The 18,093-nt window shown below is 34.9% G+C and overlaps 2 protein-coding genes across 3 annotated transcripts; both read right to left on the reverse strand.

Moving 5' to 3' along the window:
* Positions 1-628: 628 nt before the first annotated feature.
* Positions 629-2,698, reverse strand: LOC104891850 (nuclear transcription factor Y subunit B-3). The gene is made up of 2 exons (XM_010677622.4): positions 2,272-2,698; positions 629-1,671 (listed from the first exon to the last, which is right to left on the reverse strand). The coding sequence occupies exon 2, from the start codon at positions 1,576-1,578 to the stop codon at positions 979-981; it is 600 nt and encodes a 199-aa protein (XP_010675924.2). The 5' UTR covers positions 1,579-1,671; positions 2,272-2,698; the 3' UTR covers positions 629-978.
* Positions 2,699-7,197: 4,499 nt separating this feature from the next.
* On the reverse strand, positions 7,198-16,647 carry LOC104891849 (DEK domain-containing chromatin-associated protein 4). 2 transcript variants are annotated; one of them, XM_057393810.1, is made up of 14 exons: positions 16,434-16,647; positions 15,716-16,074; positions 15,449-15,670; positions 15,029-15,364; positions 14,896-14,929; positions 12,692-12,771; positions 11,751-11,810; positions 10,485-10,595; positions 9,929-10,009; positions 9,759-9,827; positions 9,000-9,537; positions 8,565-8,677; positions 7,819-7,849; positions 7,198-7,687 (listed from the first exon to the last, which is right to left on the reverse strand). In XM_057393810.1, exons 2-14 carry the CDS (start codon positions 16,028-16,030, stop codon positions 7,521-7,523), a joined length of 2,157 nt encoding a protein of 718 aa, XP_057249793.1. In that variant the 5' UTR covers positions 16,031-16,074; positions 16,434-16,647; the 3' UTR covers positions 7,198-7,520. The 2 variants fall into 2 exon arrangements, with proteins under 2 accessions (XP_057249793.1, XP_048498435.1); XM_048642478.2 differs by having other exon boundaries at positions 15,029-15,670; positions 16,434-16,646.
* Between the last annotated feature and the right edge of the window lie 1,446 nt (positions 16,648-18,093).

The raw sequence follows: 18,093 nt of genomic DNA on the forward strand, positions 1-18,093 counted from the left end.
TTGAGAATGATCTAATGAGGAAACCTCCATTGGGCGTTATACCATTGACCATTGAGCTTTCCTCAAATGAAATTGGACGCCAAAATACAAGTGATACTCGCACTATGCATCTTTATATCTCTTTGTGCTACTCTAAGTGCAATATTCTACACATTAAAAGTTGATTTTTTAACAAATTTCGTTTGATTCAAAGCTTGCCTTTATACAATCCCTTGCGCTAAAAAGACTAATAGTATACATTGAGATACTATATATTGTGTCTTAACTCTTATGTATACTAGAATACTAGATCAATGCCAATTGCTACCACATAACAAGACAAATATTAACCATAATTCTTAGAAAGCACTAATCTTTAGCTATCAACTCTAGTTCCATATAGCATCTTGTTTCCTTTTACCATTATATGCCAACTTCAGACTTACTTGTATCATTGCCACTCAATGTACATTCTTCATCTACCATGGAGATGAACCGACAGTTTCAAACAAAAAAGTCAATACCCTAAGCCATGTTAAAAAAGAAAAACGATGTACTTACTTTTTGTATAAAGATGTTATATAAGTATTGGCTAAATCCATTTTAAAAATGTAATAACTTAGAGCATCATCTCTAAATACATGTCAAAGAAGAAGAAAAACAAAAAGTTGTTTTTTCTAATAAATATTTCTTTTACATAATACAAGAATCAAGATCTCTCTGAGTATCATCTCCCAACTCAAAAGTTCAAGAATTTTGATTCTAATCTTACCTTTTATACATTCCCTTACACTAAAAAGAAAATTACACATTAATTGAAATGGTAGATTTTGTGCCTTATGTACACTATACTAGACCAATGCTATATCACATAACATGACCAAAATTAACCATAATCCTTAGTAACCTCTCATCTTAAGCTACCAACTCCAATTCCACAATATTGCAAAAGTTAAAAACATACAAAAAGCAAAACCCCACCCCCAATAATAAATACTTTCATCTAGGCCCACCATTAACTCCACCAGGCCCACCATGAGTCAAAATCCCTCTATTACCTCCACCACCACTACCACCGCCACCATATCCATACACGTGTCCACCTTGACCATATCCCATCCCGAAAATACCCCCACCATTCGCGCTATTTACCCCAATACCACTCGCGCTATTATTATTAATACTATTACTATTACTATTATTATTACTTCCTTGAACCGGCGGTCCAAGGCCGGTTCTCTCCCCTTCCAACTCCCTGAACCGCTGCAAATAAACCTTGAGCGGTTCGACGTATTCTTCGAATCCAAGGGTGGTCATCGCCCAAAGAAGATCGTCGCCATTGATTGTCTTCCGTTTCTCTCTCTGACACTTATCGGAGGCTTCTCCGGTGATGAAACTTATGAACTCCGATACACATTCTTGAACAGTTTCTTTTGCATCTTTTGAGATCTTTGCGTTTGCTGGAAGAGCTTTCTTCATGATTCTGCTCACGTTTGCGATTGGAAGAAATCGGTCTTGCTCTTTTGGATAGGATGAGAGAGAATCTCCGCGGTTTAGATGACTCGATTTTCCTCCTGAGTCGTTGTCTGAGTCTGCCATGATCGACTCAGCTAACTTGTTTGATTCTTCTTGTTCAGTAATAATCGCCGATGATCTAGGTTACCGGATTCTCTCTCTTCAATTATGCGAATTCTGCACAATAATAGATAAAATTGAAAATTATAGGAGAATGAATTTTTTTATCGGCGTTTAGGTCATGATAATCAAAGAATCAAGATCAAATTAAAGGTTGAAGACTCGGAAAAATTCAATTTCATGCTAAATAATACAATTAATTACCGAAAATTCGCAACTCTACACATGAAAATTAGTGGAAAATGAAGAAAGTAGCATCGGCGTTTAGGTCATGATAATCAACAGAATCAAGATCAAATTAAAGGTTGAAGACTATGAAAACTTCAATTTCATGCTAAATAATACAATTAATTACTGGAAATTCGCAACTCTACACATGAAAAAATGTGAAAAATGAAGAAAATAACACCGGCGTTTAGGTCAAGATAATCAAGATCAAATTAAAGGTTGCAATCTCTGAAATACTTAATATAATGCTAAAAACATACAATTAATTACAGAAAATTCGCAATTCTACACATAAAATTTCGCAATTCGCAACTAATTACTGATAAGACGTTCTTAAAATCGATTAATACTCCAAAAATGCAAATATTCAGCTTCTCTCACTTCATATCCACTAAAAGACAAATTCATTTTTCAATATTTAGCTCTTACCTGGAGAAAGAAAAATTGATCGTCGATCGTAGAAGCCGTCCAAAACCTTCAAAATCAGTCACTGCAGCTGCTACGCCAAATTCAAATCTTCAACTCCGACAAAAAAATCCGCAATTTCAGCGAAAATATAGGAAAATAATCCAATAATCGAAATCGATATCGAAAAATCAGGTAATTATACGTCAAATACGAATATCTCACTCAAATTCTACACAAATCGGATGATTTTCAATCATGTAATCAAACAAAAGCGAAAGAAAAGGACGTGAGATTTGTAAACGGAGAAAAAGGAGGGAAAACTAAAATCGACCGAATTTTGATTTGTCGCGGAAATCAACGGTGGAAAGCTTTGCAAGAAAAAAAATGAGAAACTTCGCGAAGAGAAGAAAACGGAGAGAGGAGGTAAAAAAAAAATGAAATGAAGAAGTGTTTGTTGGTTGGATAGTTGAGGTAGGAGTAAAAAGGGGCTAAATAATAAAAGTGAAAAAAAAGGGAGATTTTAGAAGATACGTGGAAGATTCTAAGTGGTTGTTTGCTGATAACTATGGGGGTTTGTCATGGAGAGGTGTTTTTAGATTTATTGGATTGGATTGGTCCAGGTGAGAGAAATGATGTGGACCATTCAAGTAATATCTTGTACAGGTGGATGGTTGTGAGTGGTTGAATGAAGGTTGGGGCCTACTTTTATTAATAAATATCTCTCGCGTTTTATATAGGTGTTTAACGGTTAGATGGTTGTGGTTAAAAAAAAAAAGATTTGAACATAAAAAGGATAGTGAGTGTTCAGTAATAATAGTTGTGGTGGTCCGGTGGACTGGTTGTAGCTGCTAATTATGAGTGTAGTGAGAGTAGTTGTTAGACGTGAGTGAAGTGAGAGTAGTTGTTGCCTTGTTGGTGTGTAGTTGTAATTGATGTTCGGTAAAAGGATATGTCAAAGTAGTTATTTACAAATAACTAATCAGTTAGGAACTGGGGTTGGCTCAAGTGGTGAGCTTTTCCATCTTCCCTAACAAGGTCTAGGGTTCAATTTCTACCGAGTTGGGGGGTGTCTGGCTTGTAATGGGCCTCTGAGTGAGGGTCCTGTACGAAGGCAGCCCAAATGAATTCTTCTTACCAATTTTAAGAAAAAATAACTAATCAAAGATTTAAAAAAACTTTAAATATAAATTGTATTTATCATAATGTTTGTATTTTTTTTTTCTCCTTTAGAGAACCCGTGATAAGATGAATTTCTTTTAGTTGTTAGCAAAATAAGATGAAAATGATGCAAATACGAATTTTTTTACATATAAACACTTTTATATACGCATGCATAATATCTTTGTATAAAAAAAACTTTGTTAAATGCATCTAACTATTAGATTTTTGTTACTTTTCAAACATGGCTAGTGGGTGGATTTAATATTTGTTAGATGAGAGTTTGTCATGTAGATGACACTACTTTCTTTTTTATTTTCCATTTTCCACTAATTGTCTTTGATAGGAGACACTACTTTACTACATGTAAAGAATCTGGCATATAAATGACAAACACTAGAGTTTGAAATAGATAGTTTAAGGTTTTATCTACATGGTTGCTTTAAGGGTCCATAATCCAGCCAATCAACTAAAAATAAAAGAATTTTCAATAGTTTGCTCTTATCTTGAACAGAAAGTAATGGTTGCAATCTTAAATAATAATCTTCAATGCTTTTACCTAATCAAATTTTGGTCTTAGAAGGACTGAACAAATTTATCTAGGACGAACTTTGTTGTGATTAATCATTCATGGATAAAGAGCACATGAATCTACTGTCATGTAGTACTTCTGAGAAGTATAATTTGCTAGATGCCCGAGATAAAGGAGGAGCTTTCTTCATATGAAAATAATTCGTAATCAAGATTTTTTTAGTATTTCCGAATAAATATGTGTTTAATTACAGCTATCAAACTATCAATTGGTAGATGGTAGACTCGTGTCTACCATTCGGGCCAAAACGCAGCCCAAAAAACATAAAACACGTGAAACTAATGTACATCAACTGCTCTTCAATGAACATGTGAAACTGATGTACATCAACTGTTTTCAAATGAACATCAATCTTGACGATTCTCCTTTGTTAACCTTTATCTTTATGTTTTTTAGTTTGTTTATTGCAGATATTTCTTTGTTCATTGTGTTTTCTTTGTCTGTTCATTAGGTTGAGTGATTGTTCATCAGATATTTCCTCTTATGTTTATCTTTTTTTCTTGTTGTTCATTGCTGATTTAGATGAATCTCGTGTGTTGTTCTTTTGCTTAGTTTGTTCATTGGGGATGTTGTTTTGTTCATTGTGTTGAATGGTGCGCATCATTTAGATGGTAGACTCGTGTCTACCATCTAATTTGCGATCAAACTATCTTTTTCAGTTAGGTATCTAATGTTTTGAGTTATGAATTTTGATGCACAAATGGTCTATAAAAAGGGAGGCTAAAAAGCGAATAGATGCATGAAATTGACGCAAAAGACTGGTACTGTATTGTAGAGTATGGTTTCAAAAGCTAAAAACCCTTTTCTATCAAACATGGAACAGCATTTCTAAGCCAAAGATGTCCGATCACCTTTTTCCTAGCTTCACATGCAATGCTTTTGCTTTTTGATGAGCTTTAAAAGACTTGAAAACTCACAAATTTTAACCAGCAAAAAAAAGAGCTTTTTCTTTTTACGGGAGAAAGATAATCAGTTGATTGTTTTGAATAGTAATGTTTTGTTAAGAGAAGTCAAAAAATTTATGTCACTACATATAAGATCAAGTTGCCAAGCTAAGTTAGGTCTAGTGATCCCTTTTCCGAAGTGTTCTCAGTGGAAATCTCCTTACCATTCCCCCCACTTTCAAAGTGTTTGTTCGCTAACTCAGGCCGAGTTAACCTGTGAGAGATTCCGTTCTGATAGTACCATGTTTAAGAAGTTAAATTAAAGTATGTTATATTACCACCATATCTATATAATATAACTCAACAAGAGTTACACTACATAGTATTCCCTCCGTTTCATATTAATCTACACACTTTGACATTTTACACTATTCACAAATTGCATTTTTACCCTCGTTTGTGATTTATACGTAAATAAAAACATAGTCATGTGGGATCTTGTTAGATTCGTATTAGTATGTATTTTATTATGTATTTTTTATAATTTTTACAAATACAAAACTAAAGATATATGTCCTCAAAGTTTTACATTGGCATGCGTGAAAAGTGTAAGTGTGTAGATTAAAATGAAACAGAGAGAGTAGTATTTTGTAATGGCCTATAATAAATTTTTTATGGTTAAAGGAGTAACGTTTTCATACACGACTTCCGTGACAAGACCTTACACGACTAGTGCAACACGACCTCACATGTCGTAACATCTCATGGTAAAACCTTACAAACGTAGTGATGGAAAATTGGAAATAGTTGTTCATATGCTAAAGAAGGTAAAATCAGATAAGATAAGATCAGTTCAAATACGATAAGACAAAATAAGTTGAATCAAACAGAGTAACAGACCCTTAAAAGAAAAAAAAAAGCTCTCGTAGGTCACTAAAAGGGTAATTTTCAAGCATATTCCAATAACCTTTTTTTGACTTCTATAATGATGAATTTAGCAACATTCGTCCCAATTTTTTGGTCACACCAAGATGGTTTCAATGATCTATATTTTTATGTATGAGGAAAGAGGATTTAATCACACTCCAAGTCTACCATATACGTGTCACATATATATTCCATAATCTTTTGTAAAATTATACTCTTTTGTGAAAGTTTCACTTGAATAAATGCTCCACTACATTGAGTGGAAAAGAATTTTTGTCCATAGGTGAGAATTTGAGACCATGATTTTGACAGTGGAAGGTATACTATGACTCACTTGCCAGCATGATCCTCGTATCTTTCATCACCTATTGACCATCTTGTTTCTTGCCCTTGAGAATTGATTGCTTAGTGCTTCACAATTAGAAAACAGAAATGATTTGTTTCCTTCTTTCTCATATAATTATAATAATTTTGTCCATGATTGTGATTTGTGAGACTTTCGTGTGTATTCTTCAATAATAAATTTTCATACTTTCTCAATTCTTCATATTAGAAGATTCAGAATATCGTGATTTTACCAAAATATTTGCAAGTATCATTAATATTCTTAATATATATGCATTTTCAAAAGTTTTTTATAAAAACGGTCTAATTTTAATATAAAAATAGACCTAATCACTTAATGGATTAAACTAACAGTTCAACTTTTATATTTGACAGCATAGAAATATAATACTTCTTCCGCTCTGTTTTGAATGAAATTTAAGGAATTAATACGGGAATTTAAAAGAGGTGAGAGATAGAAAGAAGGAAAAATGAAAGACCCGTATGATGAGGAGAGAGATAGAGTAAATACCAAGGATATGAATAGTTTAACTTATACGCCCAATTGCACCAAGCGAATGGTACACTCAGTATTATAATCTTTCTTATATGCTCATTCTAAGAGCTTCAAACAAGTAGAGGATTGGATAGCTCCAATAAGTAAGATGAAAGCTAAAGTATCATGTTCACGGTATAGTCGGGTGTACAATGAATCTCTAGTGAATCTGTTAATGCATTGAAGCGACGAACTTTAAAATATTATTTTCAAAATAATGGAAATCAATGATCAATCCCATGACCCCCACCTAAGTCACCATCCCAATTGGCATTGTCACTCTAATGAATGTTGACAACCAACTACCATCTAATCAACAAAATTGAAGACAAAATCAAGATGGCACAAACACGTCCCATGTGTAACTTTCTAATCTCTAATAGAGGAAACTATTATGCAGTTCTAATTTCTAAATCGAAAAATGAAGGCAGGAAATAAAAAGTCAAAAGAAGTCCTCGCAACCTCTTCTCGAAAACCGATCACTTGAAGAAATCGATGATGAAAAATGATCACAAAATGTCAGTTTAAATTAAAAAGAACTCGAAATAAAAAGACCTAAAAGTTCAAGAATGTGTATAATACAACCTGCATCCTGCAGCATTAAGCATATCAACTGTTCTAGGACTATCTCTAGCAAAAGAGTAGTTTGTTTGCCAGAATATTTATAAACAACTATCGATAGATTACAGCTACTTTTACAGACTAAACAACAGGAAGCAAAAGAGTAAAGCAAAGTTAATACTATCTAATTTTCTTAAGCTCAAGGGCAGAAACAAGATAAGAGATAGGTAATGGCATACTTTTACCAGTTCTGCTGTCGTGTGATAAATCAGGCCTCCACCTCTTTACCAGCAGGCTGGACTTCATTTTTTTCAGCATCCCCGTCATCTCCATCATCTTCATCATCAGCTTCATCAGCTAGTTTTGTAAGCTCATCCTGTATCATAAGCTTAATTGATGACTTTCTCGATGCGAGATCAGTACTAAATTGCTTGGCTGCAGAAAAATCAGCTTTTGTTAGCTCCCCTTGGTCGAGCTCTTGCATATCATCTGTCGGTTTGACATATTTCCAATACTAACATCTACCAATTGTAAGATTAGTAAAACTAGCATTAAAGAGAAATTACCAAGTTGCTTCAGAATATCAGTGAAGGTTGCCTGTAGAAATTGCAAATGAAAATCACATCAGTGACAGGCATAAGATCCAAAGATTACGCAACACAAATTTTCAAAATAAATTTATTTACTTGGCAAATATTTTATGTTTGATAATCCATATAAGTTTCACAAACATGACACTGCGAATGGATGAAAAAACAAGATATGATACAATAGGCAATAGCAACAAAAAGCTAGCACGACAATGCATTAGCCATTACGGCCCAAAATGCTACGACATCAACGCAGAATACTTGTGCAACAATAATATTTGGGTACAACTCAAGCAGGATAATATCTCTCTTGGACACAACCTCAGCTAGTCTCCAGGTTAGGTGTAACTCTTCGTAAAAGCACACCACCCACAGATCCCAAGGAATCATTGTACCCAAGATTAACTCAAGTCAACTAGAACTTGTGGCCCGTTGTGTAATGGATTTATAAGTAATTTTGTGAATAAAAAAGTCCAATGCCAACATCCCTGGTAATATACATTACCATTGATTTATAGGTGGTATTTGTGGTAACGATCGTAATGAAAAAAAAACACATGTTTGTGGATAAAGTTCCATTACCACCACCTTTTTATCAACTACAAAATGAACCATGGGACAATTGGCACCAAATGCAATGAGTAGAGTCCATCAAAGTTGAGTAGCCTTCGCCAACAAGGCAATAACAGACATAAGAGCAATTAGAAACATTCGATTCTTACCGTATTAAAGTCGACTTCTTTAAGAATGTCACATATTGCATTTCTTAGTTCATCGTCACTTGGCTTCAATTTGTCTTCTTTACTTTTCTCCTTCCCTTTCATGGCCTTTTTACCTTCAAGATAGCAAAGCAAAAGTCAGAACAGGACTCAACTCCAAACCAAATACATAATCTAAACTTCCATACTTAGAATGCAATATCAAAAAGTGAGATCAACAGAATAGATATTTCACAATAGTGAGGAAACCCAAGAAAACCGATTGCTTGAACTATAGAAGCTGAAAATGTTACAACTTAACATGATTTCTTCCCAATAAAACTCTTCTTCCACAAAATATTTTCTAATTTCTAAAGAGAAGCAGCTTTTGCTGGAGAATTAAGTGACATGGTAAGAAAGCAGGAGAGGAGTACGAACTTCTCAAGTCTCAACACTTACCGGATTTGTCCTTTGCAGCAGATTTGTCTTTTGTAGCAGATTTTTCCTTTGTAACAGGTTTGTCCTTTGTAGCCGATTTCTTCGAAGCTGAAGACTTTTCTTTCTTTGGCTCTTCAACTTTTTTCTTTCTCGAAAACACCTTGGGACTTTTGTCTTCGATCTCAATAGCCTTGGAATGGTTTGATGATGATTTTCTTTGAGTTCCTTTTGGCACCGATCTGGCTTTTCTGGGAGTGGAAACTGATTTGCTAACAGCTTTTCCTGAAGATTCTACATCTGGAGACTTTTTTTTGGTGTCTCTTTTTGCTTTTCCCGAACTCGCTTTCTCTTTTGGCGTATCTTCTTCAGAGTCAGCTTCAGACATATCCTTTTTCTCTTCACTCTCAGAAGGCTCTGATTTATCATCTTCTGATTGTTCTGCAACTCCATTCTCTTTCTCCCCTTCCTCATTTTCTTCCTCATCCTCAGACTCATCATCAGTCTCAGGAGCAGTCTTTTTCCCTTCTTTTACAGAAGCATCACCTGTCTTCTTCCGGCTCTGCAACCATGACAGACATAAAACATCAAACACACTCAAAGATGAGAAGAAGACAAGGTTTAAAGTGTGAATTATATTTCATGAACCTACTAGGCTGGTCAACATCTTGCCATTTCTACCATCATTTGACACAAAATCATTAAACAAGTCTAATGTTTTGGAGGACCAAGTATAATTTCTAGGAGCATGAGAGATGGCATGCAGAGGAGGGCGTAAAAAACCTTGGCAGCGCCTTTAGGTGATGGTGATTTAGATGCACCTTGTGTTCCAGACCTCTTGCGCTTTTTGCCCTGGAAAAAGGGTCAAACAGCAGTGATAATTGCAGTACAGCACACATCAGCAGCTTAGCACATAGCACAACAGATTCACTTCCAATATCTTTGAAAAATACCTGATCTTTCTCAGCAAGTAAAACTGTAGTAGTAGCATGAGGAGCCACCAAAAAGTCAAGCAGCTTGACAACAATATCTTCCTGTGTGATACACCACAATATCACAATTCAAACATACAAATCTATCTCCAGAAAAGTTCTACCCAAATAGCTGTACATAATTAAAAGCTAAAACGACATATTAAATTGGCAAACCATGCTAGAATAAAGTCAAAGAATACGACTATACAAGTACATCCAACAGGATTTAAAACCCCCTCCCCCCCCCCCCCCCCAACAAAAAAAAAGATAAACAAAAAAATCAACCAAAACCCTGACTGTCTGCCAAAGGACATGCTATATGTTCAATTTCAGTATATTGGAAAATGAAAATACACTATTCCGAAGCATTTTCATTGAGAAAGGGAGCCAAGATAGAGATAACCAACTTCACTTCTCATAAACCGCATACGAAAAAATTCAGATACTTGGAACAAACTAGTTAACTAATGCATCAAAGTGAGAAGACTAGTGGAATTATGATAACACAAAGAGCCTACAATTTCATTTGACATACCTTTCTAGTGGTAGTTTTAGTAATTGGTATGTCAAGCACATCACAGAACTCCATCAATTTCTCTTTCACACATTTGTCAAACTTCTCCTTGACTTTCATCCTTTGCTTATCCTGCAATAATACTAAAAAACTCAGACAAGCCTTTCCAAAGTAAGTGAAGTTCAGAGCAGCAGTACTTGACAAAGTGCTAGGAAACTATGTAGTTCCAAAGCAATCCAGAAGCAATAATAGAGAAGAAAAATTAGACAGTTGACGGGCACACTGCTCCTATCATCAATTTTGTTGTACAGATCAAGCCACGCAGACAACGATCTGTCTTTCTTTTTATTTTGCGCTCTTATGTTATCACAAGTCAAAATTATTAGCAGTAGATCAATAGGACTGCAGAGTCTGAGCGACTCATTGTGTTCCTAGATACTCTTATATTTCCTCCGTTTTTTATTACTTGATGCATCTGAGCTTGACACACAATAACGAAATGAGGAAAAGAGATGAAAAGCGAACATAGAAAAACAAGAGAGAAAAAGCTCACACATGGGCAATGAACTATAGCAATTATTGTGCAACTTCGAAGTTCCGAAACATAAAGTAGCAATCTATACTAATATATTAAAAGGCGTGCGCAAACGAGGAACGGTGCCACGTGGCGCTCTCCCTAGGGAGTTTTAGTTCATGTAATCCATGTACAATAAAAAAAATTATAAATGGCATAGTATAGGTTTTGATCCCATGACCTCAAGTTCATATACTAAAGTTTTAACCACTAGACCAAGTTGTATTTAGTGTTATCATATCAAAATACAATATTAATAAATGAAAATTTTTCTTACCCGGGGCATAGCCCGGGCCTAATAACTAGTTAATATGTAAAAGAAGTATTAGACAAACTTCTCTTCCTAAATGATGCCCATGAAGCTACGACACTAATATTATTTTTTGCCAACGATTTCTGAAGACTTTTAGATAACCCAAATTCCATTTTCTACCTTAGACATTCCATGTCCTAAATTTCAATGCTGAAATCTGAAATCAGAAATCACAAACATGCCAGCACAAAGTCAATTGGTGGCATATAGGGTCAGAGCATTTTAATCTCAGAGCAATAATTCAAATAGGTCCCTATCACAAATATATTAAACAACTGTGCTGCAAAATAAAACAGACAAATTTCAAACCACCAACGCACAGAAAACAAGCTACAGTATGATAATGAAAATAGTAGATCACTAGTGTAGAGGCCAGTCAACACACAGTTATGGAATTTACCTCATTGTCATGCCAGACAAAACCTGAAAACCGTGATATATTATGCTTAATTTGAGCTGCCTGCAAGAGAAGAATATCTTTATCAGAACAATGTCCAATCCCTGCACCCTTTTCTTTCCATGATAAACAGCAATGTTGCAGATAACAGCAGACTTCATCAGATTGCATTGTAGTTTTGACTCAAAGCTCTCCCAAACCATATGTATATCATTAGACATGTCAAAGCAAGTTGTACAATTAGCACTACATCCTTCCTCTAGTAATCGCTTCAAGATTTGCCAATCTTGAATGTTTTCCTTTATATTGATGCTCTGAAGCTCCACATCTTTAACTTTAAGCAAGTCAAATACACAAAATCTAGTGAAATAATATGTCTACTGTCACTTTAACTCTACTCCATCCACCCTAAGAGCATCCTTAATAAAGGAAGAGGGGGGAAAAAAGAGATCATACATGCAAGCTTTTCATCTTTTCCCTTAACAGGAAAAAATGAAAAGATTCTCAAACAACTAATCATGGAAAATTGGCATGGCATACCAATCGGACAAAGTGAGCACCATTCCATCCCGAGAAAAGAAGAGGAAGATCTGAAGAACACCATGGGATAAAAGGAAGAAACCTCGCTCAGTCTTGAAAGCAAGAAAAGGTACAACTACAACATCTCGGTGTTATCATCATTAATCAACCAGAAATGCAGAGACTTTATAAAAAGAACAAGCCTTTTAACCAAAAATCACCCAAACCAATTACCATAACTTTCCTTCCCAAAGCATGTTCATTATAAATTGAATAGGTGCATAGTCAAACTAATAATATTCAATCAATTAAGAACAAGGAAATTTGATTAATCAACTAATACTCTAATTTGAACTGATCAAATAACTGCTATTAAAGAGGGGGGAAAAAAGAGAGAGAAATCAAGTAGAACTGGAAACACACACCTTCCCTCTTCTTCCATACAGAATCATATGAAGCAACTTAAAAGTCTCATCACTCTTTTTCCTGGATAGCTTGTATGCAACTGCAATGCAAAGGGATATCAGAACAGGAAAGAAAGAAAAAAAAAAAAAAAAACCACAGCTCTGGACCAGTAGATATAAGACTATGGTCGCTATAGCCTATGGTAGCCAAGATTAAATTCATTGAGAAGAGCACTAAACATGAAGCCAGAGAATCTTACAGACGATTTCACAATTGATATTTGAGAGCAAAGCCATCAAATATATTAAAAAAAAACATAATTTCTTCAAATAAAGGCGGACTTCCCAATACATACAATACTGGAGAATACACATAATTAGACTAATATTTGACAGTTTTCTCTTTCCTTACAGCAAAGGTTAAAAAATATATCAATTGTACAGTTTTCTCTTTCCTTACAGCAAAGGTTGAAAAATACATCAATTGTACAGTTTTCTCTTTCCTTGCAGCAAAGGTTGAAAAATTATTACTGAATTTCGTAGCCAACATCTGAAAGGAAGTAACAAAGGAGGGGGTCCATGCTAGAACCAGTAATAGCCATATTGATACTTCATATGCTTTATACATTGTGTCGAGGCCATTAAAGTAGGCCAACTAACAACGTACAATATAGAGCAAGCCCATTTGGCCATAATGAGACAAATGAACTTTGTAGCCACTGCAAACTTTGATAAAGGTGCGTTATAAAAACTTCATATTAGAGAACACAAGCAGAACATCAACAAACTCATACAATAGTTAACATTGTAGAAAAGGTCTATCGACACTTGACATTTAGCTCCTTTTCCACAAAATATATAAGCACACCCTAACTCTGACAAATCTACAGTAACACAACTTTTACAGAATATTGAACTGACAGGAAAAAAAAAATTATTCCATACACATCTTTATAACAAGACAAATATGCTTATGCAATCAACAGGTTGTCATATCTAGAGGGGTCTCCAACCAGTCAACAAGCATATCCAGTTTCAAGTTGACATCTGAGAGTAGTATGAAGTTTTCCGACCCAGAGGTTGCTCTAATTAGAATAGGGAAACCAAGCGTATAGCAAGACGCAGAAATGCTTAGTTGTTATACCAATCAAACAACAAAATTATGTTGTGTTACGAAAAATACACACTAGTAGAATCACACAACAGTTTGTTGCGAAGATAATATATTATCCCAGCATGTACGCATAAGTTCCTCCCAGTCAAATTAGCATTGCCATCTACAATTCAAATGAATTGAAATTCTTACTATCAACTCAGTTAATACCAGTGCCAATAATTCTTCCATCAAGCCACATACAGGCAAACCTAAAATGTGCTCACAGCCACATTATCTAAGCAACTATTTTAACCAGTTCAAGCATCATTAAATATCATCCTCTTATGTAGCCTGCTTGTACCCAGTCTGGACACAATCCCCAAAACCATAGTTCAGAGATCATATACCATAGCCTGCTATGTACCCAAAGGGATACACATAAGTGTAAAAGCAAGTACGCGACTTTCCTTCCTGTCTCACTAAGTGAACCAATATTTCTCGATCTGCAAGGAAGGCTTGCTTCACATGTAACTGATAACTGGCTGCTAAAGAAAAAAGGATCACACTCCAAATATAGCAGCAGCACTGTAACAGCCCCTGGCGGCCTGGTCCCCCCACTCAGAATCAATTTTCTCTTCTCTTCAGAGGAACAAACAAGTAACAGCCACCCCATATAGACACAGAAAATAGGAAATCTATCTAACCATTACATCTCCACTCCTCCAAATTCCTTTACATAAAACTATACATGCTAATGGCCAGAAAAAGAAAGCAACAAGATCCAGATAAAATCTAAATAAAAAGGTCACAAATAATATCTGAATCAAGATCAGAAATCGAGTACTCTTGGAAAATAAGAATTTTATTCATAAATCATACTGCTCAGATAGTGACTAAGACTGGCCAACAAAACCAAATTACTTATAACCATTAAACAAGACCAGACTAATATAAGGCATTTGGAACTCTCTTAGGCCAATTATGTTCAAGTTTAGATGATAATAAGTATAATGGTTTTAAATCAGAAAAAAATAGAAAATAACTACAAAAATAACACAAGCCAATCCATTTTTTGGAACGTTTACACAACAAAAAACTATTCAGACATTACGGGAAAGGAGTCACATACCATTAGGTATTTCTTTCAACGGAGTGCCACGACCCTGCAATGTCAAGCAATAATGAGAACTAAAATCCAGGGGAAAAGGAGTTCAAATATCCAGAAGGACATGAGCTGGAATAGGGAATTATGAAATCACCACCTTTTCAATGTGAAATTCCCTAGAGTTATCTTTCTCAATTGTCGCAACCAACCTTTCTACAGATTTTCGTTCTCGTACTGGGCGGTCAATTGCTGGAGTCCTAGGCTCCTGCTCCTTCTCAATAACTTTTTTTTTCTTGTCAGCACCCTTATCCACAGCACTCTTCGCCCTACTGCGCTTCTTCGAAGGTTTCTCCTCCTTGCTCTGCTCCTCCGCCTCCTCTTTTTCTTCTACTTTCTCTTCTTCTTCCTTTTCACTATCCTTCATCTCATCCTTCTCATGTTCTTCACCATCTTCCTTTTCCTCTTCACTCTCTTTCGCTTCATCTTCCTCCACCTTTTCATCTTCCTCCTCCACTTTTTCATCTTCCTCTTCCACTTTTTCATCTTCCTCCTCCACTTTTTCATCTTCCTCCTCCACTTTTTCATCTTCATTCTCTTTCTCCTCATCCATTTTCTCTTCTGAAGCCTCGATATTCTCAGCCATTTCAACATCCTTCTCATCTTCATTCGATACTTTTTCTTCTTCCATTGCCTCAGCTTTAGGCTCTTCCTTCTCTTCCTCTGTTTTGCTTTCCTTCTCTTCTTTAGGCTCATCCTTCTCTTCTTTAGGCGCTTCCTTCTCTTCCTCTACTTTGCTTTCCTTCTCTTCCTCTACTTTGCTTTCCTTCTCTTCCTTAAGCTCTACCTTCTCTTCCTTAAGCTCTACCTTCTCTTCATCAACTTTGGTTTCCTTCTCTTCCTTAGGCTCATCCTTCTCTTCCTCTACTTTGGTTTCCTCCTCTTCCTTAGGCTCTTTGCCTTCCTCACCCTTCTCTTCACCCGTCTCCTCCACGCCTGTTTTATCCTCAGCTTTCCCACCATCTTCATCTTTCTTATCTACTTCCATTTCTTTCACTCCATTTTCTTTTTTCTCTGCCACAATTTCAGCCTCCTTCTCCGGAGACTTAGTCCCATTCGTTACCGGCGCCACAACTGCCGACTTCGCATCCTCCTCACCCATAATCAAATCCCACTTACCAACTAATTCTCCCTTTCAGCAGAAATCTGAAAAGTTAAAACCATAAAAATCACTTCTTCCAAATCAAAATCAAAACTTCCTTCTCATCAGATCAAAAACACATCCAATTTCCAAAATTAACCTCACAAAAACACTAATTCACCACTCACTCTACAAAATTAGCAACTTCAGATCCACAAATAGAAATCAAAACTAACTCAAACTAACTAAATACACAAAATTCATCACGACAATCAAAATTTACACTAGCAAAAAAAAACCCTAAGCTGACGAAAACCACAACAATTAACAACTAAAATTACCGAACAAAAACACAAAATTAAAACTCAAAACTCATCGAAAATCAACTAATCGAACAAAAACTAGAAGAAAATTGAAAACTTACAGTGAATTAAACAGAAATTAGAAGTGATTCGAATAGTTCGAAATGAACTTAGTTCGACGACTCTCTCACTCACTCACAGTTTCTCTCTCCTCTCTCTAAAAAAATAAAATAAAACTGAAGACTATCTTTCTCTCTCCTCTTACTACTAATTTACGTGAGGAGGAGAGAGAAAAAGAAGAGGGAAGGAGAAGTTTTATTTTTTATTTTTTTTTTACTTTTGCAACACTTGGCATCTTCAACTCTTTTAAAGTGGGGTATTTTAGGAACATTCGTTTTATTTTTTGTTTTGGTTATTTATCTATATCGGATTTGAAAGCCGGATTTTAGTTGCAATTGAATATTTTGGCGGAAGGAAAGATGTGGAAATTCGAATGGATTGAAATTTTCATTTTATTCATACATCATAATATTTGTGAAAAACGCTCGTTTTTTTACAACATTGTCTGATACAGCCTTTTATAATGATTTATCCGTTTGTCGATGTATTGTAGTTTTAGAGAAGAACTGGGTTTAATTCAATTGATTATAAATGAAATGTTGACATCTGTTACAATTCGCCGCAAAATTTGATCAATGAATCGTGCAACCTTCAATATGAGACTCGGATCTTAAAATAACAACAAATATTGCTCACAAGTCTCAAAGACGAGGAGAAGACTATCAAATTAAATACTTCATCTGTTTCGAATTAAATGGAGCAATTTCATTTTTTCACTTTTCAAACTTTTCACTTTGATTACGGTTTGTGACTTGTTCATAATTAAAAACATAGTGGAGTGGGATGTTGTTAGATTTGTCTCATGACGTACTTTCATAAAATGTAATTTTTATGATTTTTATTTTTATGCAATTATAGATATTTGTGGTTAAAATAATATCTCGACATGCGTAAAAGTGAATTTGTTGTATTTAATTTGAAATGAGGAAGTAAACAATTTATTGAGAAATAACATTATCAAATTTATTTCGCAATCGAGAGTAATTGAACTACAACACTACAATGTATAGGATTCTATTATAGATTTTATAATCACTTGTATAATCAGGAGTAAAGACCATTTATTTTTAATATTTTCAGCTTAAATAAACAAAATATTGGGAATAAGATTATCAAAATTATCTCACATTGAGATTCATTAAACTACAACACTACGATGTACATAATTTTATTGTATACAGTATGTATAACTTGTATAATCAGGACCATTTATCTTTAATTTTAGATTTATATTATTTACTACATTGACTTTACAATGATTAAACTAAAACTAATATTTACTTACTGTTGAGTTCACAATAAAAAATTTGAAGTTCCGATTTGCAGCACTGCTCTGATCACGATTAATGCTTAATGTATATAACACTTTATCTCTTGTTTATCTAAATAGGATCTTGTTAACAAACTCATCGGACGTTAGGGTTTTTTCTCTCCTTTTTTCTCTCTTAAACCCTAGCCTCCCTTACCCCTTCTTCATCAATTAGGGGGCTGTCATGGATGTTTTCATCCATGGTAAGCCCCTTTTTCCCTTTTATTTTCAGTTTTTAGTTCATTTTCTTGTTTTGTTCAATAAATTAGTATCTCTTTATGAGATTTTTTCAAACCCTTTTATGGGGTTTTTAGTTTCTGTTTTGGAAATCTTCTTCTCCCCTATGGGAGTTG

The sequence above is a fragment of the Beta vulgaris genome, chromosome 4, assembly GCF_026745355.1.
Source record: "Beta vulgaris subsp. vulgaris cultivar EL10 chromosome 4, EL10.2, whole genome shotgun sequence".
Lineage (NCBI taxonomy): Eukaryota > Viridiplantae > Streptophyta > Magnoliopsida > Caryophyllales > Amaranthaceae > Beta > Beta vulgaris.